At 35.4% G+C, this 15,610-nt stretch overlaps 1 protein-coding gene across 6 annotated transcripts in view; it reads left to right on the plus strand.

The window, feature by feature from the left end:
- LOC136038551 (ethanolamine kinase 1-like) overlaps positions 1-14,755 on the plus strand; it is a 49,683-nt gene extending 34,928 nt beyond the window's left edge. For all 6 annotated transcript variants that reach the window (XM_065721718.1, XM_065721717.1, XM_065721721.1 and 3 more), the window contains 2 exons: positions 954-1,045; positions 13,985-14,755. In XM_065721718.1, coding sequence (XP_065577790.1) covers positions 954-1,045; positions 13,985-14,048 — 156 coding nt within the window. In that variant the 3' untranslated portion in view covers positions 14,049-14,755. The remainder of the gene's footprint in view (positions 1-953; positions 1,046-13,984) is intronic.
- The last annotated feature ends 855 nt before the right edge of the window (positions 14,756-15,610 follow it).

A 15,610-nucleotide genomic window follows, 5' to 3' on the forward strand; every position in this document is an offset into this window, starting at 1 on the left:
AACCTGTAACTTATCCATTTGTCGTTCATCGATTGACTCTAAACTGTTCGCCACAGATAAAAGGCATATGATACAAAATTCAGCCATTAACTTTCTTACGTACTTTTATAGAAAGTTCGAGGAGGGTCTACTATTTGTTCGATTTTAATTGATTTTCATAGTCTGCTGTTGCTTTTTAACAAGAGGTACTTCTCTCCATTCTTAGAACCAGTAGCTTAGCCATTTTTAGCCACCTGTAGCTTAGCCATTGTTTGACCCTAGACTGGGCACCACAGACAAAAGGCATAATTGCAATGTTAAAAAAAAAGACTTGGACGTTTAAGTGTGCTTTGACACTTGTCGTTGTGACTGTACGGTATGTTTGATGACTAGTGTTGCCATGTTTAGTATGATTAGTCTATTAAATGGTCATAGAATTATGACCAATAAATAATAGCAACATAATTTATGATAACTTGACAATTTTTTTTTTAATTCTGTTGAATTTATTTCATAAGGATTAGGTGTTCTGAATACATATTGCCTTTAGCAAGCAACGCTCTTGGAATATTTTTTTTAAGAAAATGGAGACAGACGAAGACAAGCTTACTGACTAACAAAAAATCACGCTGTTGGACATCTGTATTATATACCTTTTGTCTGTGTTGTTTTTTTCTACACACAAGCTTGAACAAGAGAATGCAGTATTTGAAAATGATGTCAGCTTTTTTCTTTTGTTCGTGTGTTTTTGGGCAACGTGACATCAGTCACATCCGCAGGATTTCGAAAGTCCAATCTTGATTTCAAAAGAAAATAAAATTTATTCCCCTCATAGAGTTCAATGTTCAATTCTTCGACGTCTACCCAGAGAAATTATTTACACGTAGAATAATATTTTTGGGTATCGGGTATTTATTCAATATTTTCTTTTGCTATGAAATTGTTGTGTCTAATTAACTTTCATTCTATATCAGGTGAATCTCTTTAGTTTGGCATCACATTTTTTCTGGGCTCTCTGGGCATTAGTTCAAGCAACTCAGTCAACTATCGATTTTGACTTTTTAGGGTAAGTCCTGTTTTTACTTTTAAACATTAACATATCTCCTAAAGTGTTTGAAAATAGATTTTATAGTAGCTTTTAAAGTAACGTGGCTGATTTCCGACTTCTAATAATTTAACAACAATTACTAGCAATTTAATTACTTTAGTTGTTTCCTGCTGTCCGACTACTAGCAATTTAACAATGTTTACTAAATGTGCCGGATAAAAATTTGTTGACAAGCAATCCCCATAAGAGTATAGGATAAAACGTGGGGTAAAAAATACAAGCTTGAAACAAAATCCAGCATAGCCGACTAAAATAAACTATCTTGGAGAAAGAACCAGTCAGATTTTTGATAGTAAAGCTCTTCGGTATACGCATACTATACGCTTATCGGACGGTACAAATCCATTCAATTCACTGTCCCGCCTTAACATTTGCTAATATGGTTTTAAAAATAGCCAGTTTTCTCTATGAGGGCTGTTTTTCCCTCCAAAAATAAATAATGATATTATTAGTGTGTCAAAATATGATACAAAATAAACTGATAGAACTAAAGCACTCTTTTGAAAAGGAAGCACAAGAGTTATGTTTCTTTTTTGGCTTTGTGTATTGTTGGCCTCATGCGGCCTAGAATCTTCTCCGGAAGACGTCAGTTAAGATCGAAACACATATAAAAAAAGAAATTTTAAAATTAAAGAAATAATTTGCGCTTTACTGAAAAAAGAAACAAATGACCGTGGATTGTCAGTTTAACTGACATATAGAAAAAAGTGCTGAAGTTCTTATTTATGAAAATAAAAAAATGAAAATATTTAAAATGTATCTTGTTGTCAGTAAAGCGCAAACCATGTTCTGGTCTTAAGAAGGTTAGGGGGTCAGCCCTACTCACGCTAATTTTTGCTCGTTTCAGTTTGGCTTGGCTATTTATTTTAATAAATATTTCTTTTAATAAATATTTAGTTTAATAATTTCTGTTTGTTTGAGGTTTATTTATATTGACAGTGATTTTTAGTATTTTTACGATTGGAAGATTGACTTTATTTCTTCTCATTTTTGGCTTAATGGAGCTCTTTACATAATAAATATCAAGAAGAATGCGTTTTTTCCTCAGCAGGTAGCTATGGGTGCTTGATTCGCAGGAAAGACGGTGCCTTAATCTTAATAACTAATGGGTATCTGAGTTTGAATTGGTGAGAAAAGGAAAGGATAAAGGCAGGTGATAGGATATTAAATAATCACAAAGAACCTTCGTTTGAGAGACATCTAAGAAAGGAGAAGCAAGAAGGTGATATATGTTGGATGTGGACCAGGAATTGTGAATATAGATGAAAACTTGGTTTTCATCAACAACATACAAATAATTATCGAATACTAGCTGTTGGGGTGGCGCTTCGCGCCACCCCAACACCTAGTTGGTGTGGGCGCTTCGCGCCCCCCAAGCCCCCCCGCGCGCGTAAGTCGTTACGCGCCATTGTAGTTGTGTCCCTGTGTCCCACCTGTGAATATATATATATATATATATATATATATATATATATATATATATATATATATATATATATATATATATATATATATATATATATATATGTTTTTAACTACGTAAAACTTGCGAATATACAACATTCTTCGTTGACCCATTGTCTGTGCATATAAATAGATTGTCAGGTTTACCGACTCTTGAACATGCAACATATAATTGTCCATGGGAAAAACAATCCGTATTCAGATCTATACCTCATGATTCTAATGATTGCCCTTGAGCTTTGTTGATGGTGATTGCTAATCGAACATTCCCTATGTCGCCGTCGTCATTTATATATCCCCCTGTGCCTCCCGGCGTCCCCGTTGTAGTTGTGTCCCTGTGTCCCGGTCGTCATTTATATTCCCTTTGTCCCCTGTCGTCACTTGTGTCCCGGTGTCCCAGTCTTTAATTTCTCTTTGAGGGTCCCGGTCGTCATTTATATTCCCTGTGTCCCGGTGTCCCGGTCGTCATTTGGGTCCCGGTGTCCCGGTCTGTATATACATTCGTTTTTGAATTGGTCTTTTTTTAGTTTTTAGTTTTTTTACCTTTTTTTTAGTTTTTTTTAGTTCTTGGCTTTCCCATTGTCTGTGCATATACAAAGCCTTATGTACTAATAATGACGTCATATGCAAACGCTCTTTTTACAAACAAACAACCATGCATACACACAACTCGTTTTTAAATAGATAGATAGATAGATAGATACAATACAAATTAACTGCGTAAAACTTGCGAATATACAACATTCTTCGCTGTCCAATTGTCGCTGCATATAAATAGATTGTCAGGTTTACCGACCCTCGAACATGCAACGTACAATTGTCCATGGGAAAAACAATCAGTATTAAGATCTATACCACATTTTTCTAATGATTGACCTTGAGCTTTGTTAATGGTGATTGCAAATGCTAATCGAATTGGGAATTGCAATCTTTTAAATTGAAAAGGCAGATCCGTTGGAATCATGGGAATGCGAGGAATAAGAACAGCCTCACCCTCAAAAGGCCCTGTCAAGATTGTGGCCTCTATTAGGTTTTCCATTGTTTTTTTTACGGCAAGTCGCGTGCCATTGCAAAGCTTTGGTGGGTTGATATTTCTTAAAAGTATTATTGGTACGCCTATTTTTAGTTGTAGCACGTGTGGTGGAAACCCTGAAAGATCAACGGAATTTAAAAATTCAGATGGATAATTAACCGCTTCATTTGGTTCCAAAACTGTGTCGACTGACTTGTAAAGGACTGCCTGGTCTCGAATCTTGGTCAAAACAATATTGTTAATTTCGTGGACGTCTATATTTTTGGGTGCAAGAATCGCTCTTTCACTTAGCCATTTATTATTTTTATAATTGTTTAGAATATTCGGAAATACTTTTTCAATCAATTCATTTTTGGACGTCACTAAATTACAGAAATCAGTAGGCAGTTGTATACGTCCTGAAATTGAGTCTACTAGGAGCTTTCCGTTTCCAATTGCCAGCAATTGATCTGAAAATGTTTGACCAGAGTCATCGTTTTGCAATCGGACACGCATATTTGTAGTTAATTTTAATGTTTTTACGTGTGACCATAAATTAGAATTTTTCAGGCAAGCATTCATTTCGTCTGCAGGAGTTGATCTAGTTATTATAGGTAATGTTTTCCTGAAATCTTCCGCAATCAGTATTAATGTGCTGCCAAAGGGTTTCGACTTCCCTCGCAAATCTTTCAAGCATTGATCCAGAGCCTCGAGCGATTTTTTGTGTGCCATTGTGCACTCATCCCAAATAATAAGTTTGCATTGCTGCAATACTTTACCCATCCCAGATGATTTGGAAATATTGCACGTGGGAGTTTCTGTAGAATGCAAATTCAGAGGCAATTTCAAAGCGGAATGAGCAGTTCTTCCACCAGGCAGCAATTTTGCGGCTATTCCGGACGACGCAATTGCCAACGCTATATCATTTTTTGATCGAATTGATGCCAGAATCAGTTTTATCACAAACGTTTTACCAGTACCTCCTGGCGCATCCAAAAAGAAAATTTCTCCAACGTTGTTATCGACACAATGCATTATCGTATCATAAATGTCTTTTTGTTCCGACGTTAACTTGGAAATGTTATTTTGTACATACTACAATAGATCCCTCGTAGTGTAACTTTGTTCACGATCCAATTCTACACATGTCGAAACAGCAGCGATACGGTTAGGTGAAGGCATTCCCAAATCCTGAAGAGGTTTGTTTGCCATACGTACGCACAAATCTTTTATAATAACTAAAGTGTAGTTATAAATTTCTGATGTAAAATCAAAAGTCATATCTGACGTCTCTAACTGTTTTCGATGGAGTATATCTTCGGACATTTTTGACTTATATTTTTCCCATAACTCTGTAGGAGCTGATGGAGAGCAAGTTGTTAAAATGATGCCAAACAATGCACGAATTTGACTTGGAGTTGACGTTTCGCACGCGTCATTGATGCAGTTATCCCAGTGTTGGTCATTCTCCAATAAATTCAGAGCTTGGCATGCACTACGGTAAGTGTCATGTATAGTACCGTTTACAGTTCTCAAATACTCAAAGGATGTCGGACCGGGTACATTCACCAAGCAGGCGTAGAAAGAAGCATTCATGTTGATTGGGGTGAACGGTGTAGAGTCTTCCTATCGTGGTATCTTTGAAGATGGTATGTTGGCCGTCGACTGGCTTACACTGTTTTCGACGTTCAAATACTTTATTTTTAGTATTCCACGTGTAATACGAAGGCACTTCAGTATACAGCAGTTTTTTTGCAAAAGAATCATTTTTGCAAAGCGAAAAGAAACCGGTTAACTTTGTATCCGGTGGATTCAGGGCTCTTTGTTGCACATTGGTTTCCGAGAAATAAACACGTTGACCTTCCTGTAAATGTACCGCCAAGTGAACGACAGCTGGACTACGTTCATGTATCGGAAATGAAAGAATTCGCCAAACAGCTTCATTACTGCTTATGTATCTTCCAGGTTTGTACTTCCAGGTATATATGTATCTTCCAGGTATATTGTACGATTTCGTCGATATCTTTGATTTCGGACTGCAAGCCAAAAACTGCCATGTCACTGCCTTTGTTGACGTATTTAAATATGTATTTGATTGCCTTTACGGAGTTATAGTATTCAACGTTTATGTGTGCATTAAATGCTTTTGATAATTATGGGGAATATGGAACAACCCACTGGTTATCTACTTCGATGGTGGTACCGTTACGCTTCTTTATTATTGCTGTTTTACCGCCATCTTCAGTAGATCTTTTTCTATGTTGTGGGTAACCATCACTGCCAGTAATTGTGTTGGATACTAAAAGTCGAGGATATTGCTTCGTGCACCTTCCTTTGGCCATGCATGGTGAATTTTCGTTCAGTGCACCGCAAGGTCCATGTATCATATTTTTTACGATAATATCATGTAACCCCTTATCGACATTTTCATCAGGTATTTCAGCGGAAATCACATCATCAATTTCGTTCGAAGTAATTTTTTTATGTAGCCAGATTAGTATATGTGCGTGTGGCAAACCTCGTTTTTGCCATTCCACTGAGTACATCCAGCATCGCACTGACTCAAACACTTCAAATTTTACTATGTAGTTTATCAGTGATTTCAACTTTTGCCGGAAGACACGGGCCGTAATGTCATTTCTATGAACCGCCGATTGTTCTTGAAGTAAAAGCTGCAGTATCTCGTCCCAAGATTGATTATATGTAAATGTAATAAATAAATCTGGACGACCATAGAGACGAACATACGCAATAGCATCTTGAGCATATTCATGCATATGACGGGGACCGCCAGCATATTCAGTTTCCAAAACGTTTCCACTGCCGCAACTTTCCACCAAAATCAACGATTGTTAGTTACGAAGTTCAGAGAACATGGGACTGTAGTGGACTTTAGTTCTAAAGCCCCAGGGTGAAATTATTCAGGCAGGAAAAAGAGTGTAAGGACAGAAGAAAACATTGCTGCAGTGAGGGAGTCAGTAGAACGCAGCATTAGGAAATCAGTGCGTAGACGTAGCCAAGAACTCTGAATGACAAGGGAGTCACTGCGGCGTGTTTGTACCTTTGATCTGCACCTTCACCCACACAAGATCCAAATAAAGCAAAAACTAATTAGTGCTGACAAGGAAAAGCGATTAAAAATGTGTGAATAGTTCTGTGATGTGCTTGAAAATGACGACAACTTTCTTGAGAACGTCTGGTTTTCAGATGAAGCCCATTCTTGCTTTCCGGGCACGTCAATAGCAGAACAATGTTTTTGAGGTTCGGAGGTTCTAGACGAAGTACTTCAGTGGCCGCTTCATTCTGTTAAATAAAATACTGCCTGGGTTTCTAAGAGTAAGCACAGGATCATCGGACCTATTCGGTTGGAAGATGATGGCGGCCGATCTCAGACAGTCAACAAGAAGCGCTGCATGGCTGTTCTGAACAAGTACTGGGCATCGCTGGGACGGAAAGGGGTTGTGAGAGCCTCACAATGGTTTCAGCAAGACGGAGCCACACCTCATATTGCCAACGAGACATTGCTTGGTTGAAGCAGAGGTTCGAAGAGAGACTCATAACCAGAAGACGCGATATGGAATGGGCCCCTCACTCACCAGATCTTAACCCCCCAGATTTTTATCTGTGGTGTTTTCTCAAAGACAATGTTTACCGGGGAAATCCAAAAATAATTAAAAAACTGAAAACTGCCATCACAGCAAAGATAAGAGACATTTCGAAAGAGGAGTGTGTAAAAGTAGTTGACAACTTTTTCTGACAAGTAAAGGTTTGCTTGCAACGAAAGGGTGGACACTTGGAACACATCTTGGGAAAGCCATAAATTGACTAAAAATTGACAGAAAGAGCTGGGACTCTGGTGAATGGTCTTCCATAAACTGAATAATGTGTGATCGTAATTTGAAACAGATAACTTTTTAATCAAAGTCTTCCAGTAATTAATCATATTTGGCCAAAAAAGAAAATATAATATCGGGGGGTTATCGGATGATATCGAAAAGGTAGTAGCTAAATTTCAGATTTCAGACGCTCGAAATCCCAATAAGCGAGGGAAGCGTAGGTTCCTGCTATCTATTCCCCGTAATTTAAGGGAGACCACCCCTGACAGGTCCAACGACGCTCACTACAGGAAACCTCTATATATATATATATATATATATATATATATATATATATATATATATATATATATATATATATATGTATATATATATAAATATATATATATATGTTGCTTATAAATAGATTGTCAGGTTTACTGACTCTTGAACTTGCAACATATAATTGTCCATGGGAAAAACAATCCGTATTCAGATCTATACCTCATTATTCTAATGATTGCCCTTGAGCTTTGTTGAATGTGATTGCTAATCGAACATTCCCTGTTTCCCCGTCGTCATTTATATATCCCCCTGTGCCCCCTGTCGTCCCCGTTGTAGTTGTGTCCCTGTGTCCCGGTCGTCATTTATATTCCCTGTGTCTCGGTCGTCATTTGTGTCCCGGTGTCCCAGTCTGTAATTTCTCTATGAGTGTCGCGGTCGTCATTTATATTCCCGGTGTCCCGGTCGTCATTTGTGTTCCGGTGTCCCGGTCTGTAATTTCTCTTTGAGTGTCCCGGTCGTCATTTATATTCCCTGTGTCCCGGTCGTCATTTGTGTCCCGGTGCTTTGTTGATGGTGATTGCTAATCGAACATTCCTTCTGTCCCGGTCGCTTTCTCTTTGAGTGTCCCGGTCGTCATTTATATTCCCGGTGTCCCGGTCGTCATTTGTGTCCCGGTGTCCCGGTCTGTAATTTCGTCAGTCGACAAACATGACGTCAGTCGACACACAAACATAACGTCACTCGACACACAGACAACTTATCAATCTATCTTCTATCTATATCTATCTATATATATAAAAATAAGTTGTCTGTGTGTGGATCTGTGGATGGATCAGGTGACGTCATGTTTGTTCGCATATGACGTCTGAATTATTTCACACTAATACAAAAGAAGAAAAAAACTAAAAAAGGTAAAAACTACAAAAAAAACTAAAAAGAAAAAAAAACTAAAAAAGCTAAAAAACTAAAAAAAACTAAAAAAAGGTAAAAATCTAATAACTAAAAAAAACTGAAAAAAATAAAAAAAGGCAAAAACTACAAAAAATAAAAACTAATAAAAAAACTAAAAAAGCTAAAAAACTAAAAAAACTAAAAAAAACTAAAAAAAGGTAAAAAACTAAAAAAAACTAAAAACTAAAAAAGAAAAAAACTAAAAAAAAGGAAAAAACTGAAAAATAAAAGAGAAAAAGAAAACTAAAAAAATATGAATAAATATATATAAAAATAAGTTGTTTGTGGGTTATGTCTGTCTGTCTGTCTGTCGAGTGACGTCGTGTTTGTCCGCATATGACGTCTGAATTATTTCACACTAATACAAAAGAAGAAAAAAAACTAAAAAAGGTAAAAACTACAAAAAAAACTAAAAAGAAAAAAAACTAAAAAAGCTAAAAAACTAAAAAAAACTAAAAAAAGGTAAAAAACTAAAAACTAAAAAAAACTGAAAAAACTAAAAAAAGGCAAAAACTAAAAAAAAACTAAAAACTAATAAAAAAACTAAAAAAGCTAAAAAACTAAAAAAACTAAAAAAACTAAAAAAAGGTAAAAAACAAAAAAAAACTAAAAACTAAAAAAGAAAAAACTAAAAAAAAGGAAAAAACTGAAAAATAAGAGAAAAAGAAAACTAAAAAAATATTAATAAATATAAAAAATATAAATATAAATATAATATAAATTAGCAATCAACAAAGCACCGAGACACAAATGACGACCGGGACACAGGGAGTATAAATGACGACCAGGACATAAGTAAAAAAAAAACTAAAAAAACTAAAAAAAATGGTAAAAACTACAAAAAAACTAAAAACTAATAAAAAAACTAAAAAATCTAAAAATCTAAATAAAATGAAAAAGAAAAAAAAGAAAAAAGGAAAAAAATAAAGGAGAAAAACAAAACTAAAAAACGAATGTATATACAGACCGGGACACCGGGATACAAATGACGACCGGGACACAGGGAATATAAATGACGACCGGGACACAGGGACACAACTACAATGGGGACGCCGGGGGGCACAGGGGGATATAAATGACGACCGGGACACCGGGACACAAGGAATATAAATGACGCCCGGGACACTCAAAGAGAAATCACAGACTGGAACACCGGGACACAAATGACGACCGGGACACAGGGAATATAAATGACGACAGGGACATAACTACAAAGGGGACGCCGGGGTGCACAGGGGGATATATAAATGACGATGGCGACTCAGGGAATGGTCGATTAGCAATCACCATCAACAAAGCTCAAGGGCAATCATTAGAATCATGAGGTATAGATCTGAATACGGATTGTTTTCCCATGGACCATTATATGTTGCATGTTCAAGAGTCGGTAAACCTGACAATCTATTTATATGCACAGACAATGGGACAGCAAAGAATGTTGTATATTCGCAAGTTTTGCGTAGTTAAAAACATATATATATATATATATATATATATATATATATATATATATATATATATATATATATATATATATATATATATATATATATATATATATATATCTATCTATATTCACAGGTGGGACATAGGGACACAACTACAATGGCGCGTAACTAATATGGCGCGTAACGACTTACGCGCGCGGGTGGGCTTGGGGGGGGGCGCGAAGCGCCCCCACCAACTAGGTGTTGGGGTGGCGCGAAGCGCCACCCCAACAGCTAGTATCTATATATATATATATAAATAAGTTGTCTCTCTGTGTGTGTGTCGAGTGACGTCATGTTTGTGTGTCGACTGACGTCATGTTTGTCGACTAACGTCATTATAAGGATTGAGCTGTATGTGTCATGAAGTTGTTTGTCGACTGACGTCATGTTTGTCAACTGATGAAATTACATACCGGGACACAAATGACGACCCGGACACAGGGAATATAAATGACGACCGGGAACCTCAAAGAGAAATTACAGACTGGGACACCCGGACACAAATCACGACCGGGACACAGGGAATATAAATGACGACCAGGACACAGGGACATAACTACAACGGGGACGCCGGGGGCACAGGCGGGATATATAAATGACGACCGGGACACAGGGAATATAAATGACGACCGGGACACAGGGACACATCATTAGAATAATGAGGTATAGATCTGAATACGGATTGTTTTTCCCATGGACAATTATATGTTGCATGTTCAAGAGTCAGTAAAACTGACAATCTATTTATATGCAACATATATAATTTATATTCCCTGTGTCCCGGTCGTCATTTGTATCCCGGTGTCCCGGTCTGTATATACATTCGTTTTTTAGTTTTGTTTTTCTCCTTTATTTTTTTCCTTTTTTCTTTTTTTTATTTTTTAGTTTATTTAGATTTTTAGATTTTTTAGTTTTTTTATTAGTTTTTAGTTTTTTTGTAGTTTTTACCATTTTTTTATATTTATTAATATTTTTTTAGTTTTCTTTTTCTCTTATTTTTCAGTTTTTTCCTTTTTTTTAGTTTTTTCTTTTTTAGTTTTTAGTTTTTTTTTGTTTTTTACCTTTTTTTAGTTTTTTTAGTTTTTTAGCTTTTTTAGTTTTTTTATTAGTTTTTAGTTTTTTTTTAGTTTTTGCCTTTTTTTAGTTTTTTCAGTTTTTTTTAGTTTTTAGTTTTTTACCTTTTTTTAGTTTTTTTTAGTTTTTTAGCTTTTTTAGTTTTTTTTCTTTTTAGTTTTTTTTGTAGTTTTTACCTTTTTTAGTTTTTTTTCTTCTTTTGTATTAGTGTGAAATAATTCAGACGTCATATGCGGACAAACACGACGTCACTCGACAGACAGACAGACAGACATAACCCACAAACAACTATTTTTATATATATTTATTCATATTTTTTTAGTTTTCTTTTTCTCTTTTATTTTTCAGTTTTTTCCTTTTTTTTAGTTTTTTTCTTTTTTAGTTTTTAGTTTTTTTTAGTTTTTTACCTTTTTTTAGTTTTTTTAGTTTTTTTTAGTTTTTTAGCTTTTTTAGTTTTTTTATTAGTTTTTATTTTTTTTGTAGTTTTTGCCTTTTTTAATTTTTTTCAGTTTTTTTTTTAGTTATTAGATTTTTACCTTTTTTTAGTTTTTTTTAGTTTTTTAGCTTTTTTAGTTTTTTTTTCTTTTTAGTTTTTTTTTGTAGTTTTTACCTTTTTTAGTTTTTTTCTTCTTTTGTATTAGTGTGAAATAATTCAGACGTCATATGCGAACAAACATGACGTCACCTGATCCACAGATCCACACACAGACAACTTATTTTTATATATATAGATATATCGAGTGACGTCATGTCATCATGTCGTCATGAAGTTAGTTGTCGTCATGTTTGTTATTACGATGACGTCATTAAAACTATTTAAGAAAATCGTTGAAAGACAAATTTTTAATTGTAAGAAGATCGTGGACGGAAAAATTTTTAATTGTAAAATGACTGAAGAACCTACAATGGCAACAGCCGAGAAAGCTGCTCAAATAGTCTATGCCAAAAAACTTGCGGCTGATAGAGAAAGTAAGAAAAGAAAGTGTGCCGAGGAATCACAAGAACAGCAAGAAAACAGGCTTGCGGCTAAAGAACGCAAAACCGCGCAGTTAGATGAAAATCCACCTGGACAGCGAGAGTCGAACCATATCAAAACTGAAAATGATAGCGATGATGATTGGGTTTGGGATCTTGACTTGGATAAGGTCATCAATGCCTACCAGATTTTAGTTAAAAAAACAAAGGTTCTGCGATATGTATTTCATAGTGACGCTGAAAACTAAAGAAGAAAAAGAAAACTGAAAAAAGAAAAAAGGTAAAAAACTAAAAAAACAAAAAGAAAAAACACTCAAAGAGAAATTACAGACCGGGACGCAAATGACGACCGGGACAGAAGGAATATAAATGAAAACCTGACAATCTATTTATATGGACAGATAATGTGACAGCAAAGAATGTTGTATATTCGCAAGTTTTACGTAGTTAAAAATCTCTATATATAAAAATAAGTTGTTTGTTTGTGTGTCTGTCTGTCGACTGACGTTGTGTTTGTCCGCATATGACGTCTGAATTATTTCATCATATACCAATTCAAAAACGAATGTATTCAAGCCCAAGTAGCTGAGTTGGTAAAGCGTTATGTTCCAGGTTCTAGGTCCGAGAGGTTCCAGGTTCGAACCTTGGCATTAGCATTAATACTAAAGAAGAAAAAAAAACACTAAAAGAGGTAAAAACTACAAAAAAAACTAAAAAGAAAATACTAAAAAAAACTAAAAAACTAAAAAAAAGGTAAAAACTACAAAAAAAACTAAAAAGAAAAAAGAAACTAAAAACTAATAAAAAAACTAAAAAAAAACTAAAAATAAAAATAAAAAAGACTAAAAAAGGTAAAAACTACAAAAAGAACTAAAAAGAAAAAAGAAAAAAAACTAAAAAAGCTAAAAAAAGGTAAAAACCAATAAAAAACTAAAAAGGAAAAAAAACAAAAAATTTATTTCATCATATACCAATTCAAAAACGAATGTATATACAGACCGGGACACAGGGAATATAAATGACGACCGGGACACTCAAAGAGAAATTACAGACTGGGACACCGGGACACAAGTGACGACTGGGACGTGTGTATCAACTGACGTCAGGTTTGTGTGTCGACTGACGTCATGTTTGTCGACTGACGAAATTACAGACTGGGACACAAATGACGACCGGGACACAGGGAATATAAATGACGACCGGGACACTCAAAGAAATATTACAGACTGGGACAACGGGACACAAATAACGACCGGGACACAGGGAATATAAATGACGACTGGGACACAGGGACACAACTACAACGGGGACGCCGAGGGGCACAGGGGGGATATATAAATGACGATGGAGACACAGGGAATGTTTGATTAGCAATCACCATCACCAAAGCTCAGGGGCAATCATTAGAATAATGAGGTATAGATATGAATACGAGTTGTTTTTCCCGTGTACAATTATATGTTGCATGTTCAAGAGTCGGTAAACCTGACAATCTATTTAGACAGACAATATCTATGTACAGACAATGGGACAGCGAAGAATGTTGTATATTCGCAAGTTTTACGTAGTTAAAAACATATATATATATATCTATCTATATTCATAGGTGGGACACAGGGACACAACTACAATGGCGCGTAACTAATATGGCACGTAACGACTTGCGCGCGGGGGAAGGGGGGGGGGGGTGGCTTCGGGGGGGGGGGGGCTCGAAGCGCCCCCACCAACTAGGTGTTGGGTTGGCGCGAAGTGATTTTTTGATTAGTTTGTTTGATAATAGCTAATTTGGATAAATAATCAACGTAATTTGTCTTCTCTTCTTTTCTTCTAGGTATGCCATAGTTCGATTTGATGAGTACTTTTCAAAGAAGAAGCTTTTATTGGTACATTGTTAGATCTTTTATATTTGTCATAAGTTTGTCTTAATTTTTACATCCGAAGATCTTTTTGACAAACATGGAACGTTAAGTTTAGTAATTTTAATATATTTCCATGAACTTAGCTGAGTCTATCTAAAGTCAAGTGGACCAAGCCCTGTTTTTAGGTTTTAGTGTCAAAGCATGTGGTTAACACAAATAGCTGCGAAAATATTCTCTAAAACAAAACTGCTACTTAACAATAAACAAATAAAAACGACTTTTTCGGTGTCAAAAAAGTTGTTTATGATGAGTCAATTTATAAATTACGTTCGTGCAACAAAAACCAAAAACTAAGAAGAAGATGAAATCTTAACCTATGCTTTAGTATAGAAAAATGTCAATCGTAAATTCAAAAATTTTGCTTTACGAACTCGTATGGCGATTGTTATAATTTGCAATTTACTCACTGCATTTGAATATACGTTCTTTGGATTTGTTTTTCTTTTTATCAGACCAATTCAATTTCAACAACTATGGTTTAAAATATCGATTACAAAAAGATCTTCGAAAATGGCTTATTTGGTGCTTTTTGGGCTTTAAATGAAAAACTATTTTTTGAGACTGCCATTTCTTTTAGAAAAATGCCTTTTATTCTGCGATATGTTTTTTAGGTTTTGTTTGACACTTTTTTAGGTTTTTTTGTGGTTGAAATAAGAGTTTTAAAAACAAAACTTGTTGTTTGATATGATGGTGTTAATGTTGGTTAGTTGAGAAGAAGTTCTTAGTAAAAATTTTTACCTTTAGGATTAACATTCTCAAATTCCTAGACATCCTGTTCAAGAAGTTAACATACAATGAGCTACTTCAAGATCTAACGAGATGAAAATCTCGAGAAGACGTGATTTCTCTTAGATTTTAGGCTCTAAGATTGTGAGGTTGCGTTCTAAGAGCACAAACAATAATTGTTTGACTTTAAATATTGACTCAGGAAATGTCTATTAAATTTTGCAACACCAATTTGATATTGATGCTTGTGTTTTTATGGCACTTGGTATTTACCAAGTGACATATAGCGATCGCAAATTCTGTCGGTCTCTCTGTCTGTCAGTCCCGGTTTTGCTAGTTTAGGCACTTTCAAATAAGCTAGGACGATAAAATTAGGCAGGCGTATCAGGGAACAGACCAGATTAAATTAGAAATAGTCGTTTCCTATATTCAACCATCTGGGAGGGGGGAGTGGGAGGACGGTTAATTCGGAAAAATCAGAAAAACTGAGATTTTTTTAACTTACGAACTGGGATCAAATCTTAACGAAATTTGATATTTAGAAGGATATCACGTCTCAGAGCTCTTATTTTAAATCCCGACCTGATCCATTTACATTGGGGGGAGTTGGAGGGGAAAACCTAAAATCTTGGAAAACGCTTAGAGCGGAGGAATCGGGATGAAACTTGATGGGAAAAACAAGCACAAATCCTAGATAGGTGATTGACATAGTCGGAACGGATCCACTCTCTTTGGGGGAGTTGGGGGGAGGGTTAGTTCTGAAGAATTAGAAAAAAATTAGGTATTTTTAACTTACAAAGGAGTGATCGGAT

Source organism: Artemia franciscana, chromosome 18, assembly GCF_032884065.1.
Source record: "Artemia franciscana chromosome 18, ASM3288406v1, whole genome shotgun sequence".
In the NCBI taxonomy this organism is placed as follows: Eukaryota; Metazoa; Arthropoda; class Branchiopoda; order Anostraca; family Artemiidae; genus Artemia; species Artemia franciscana.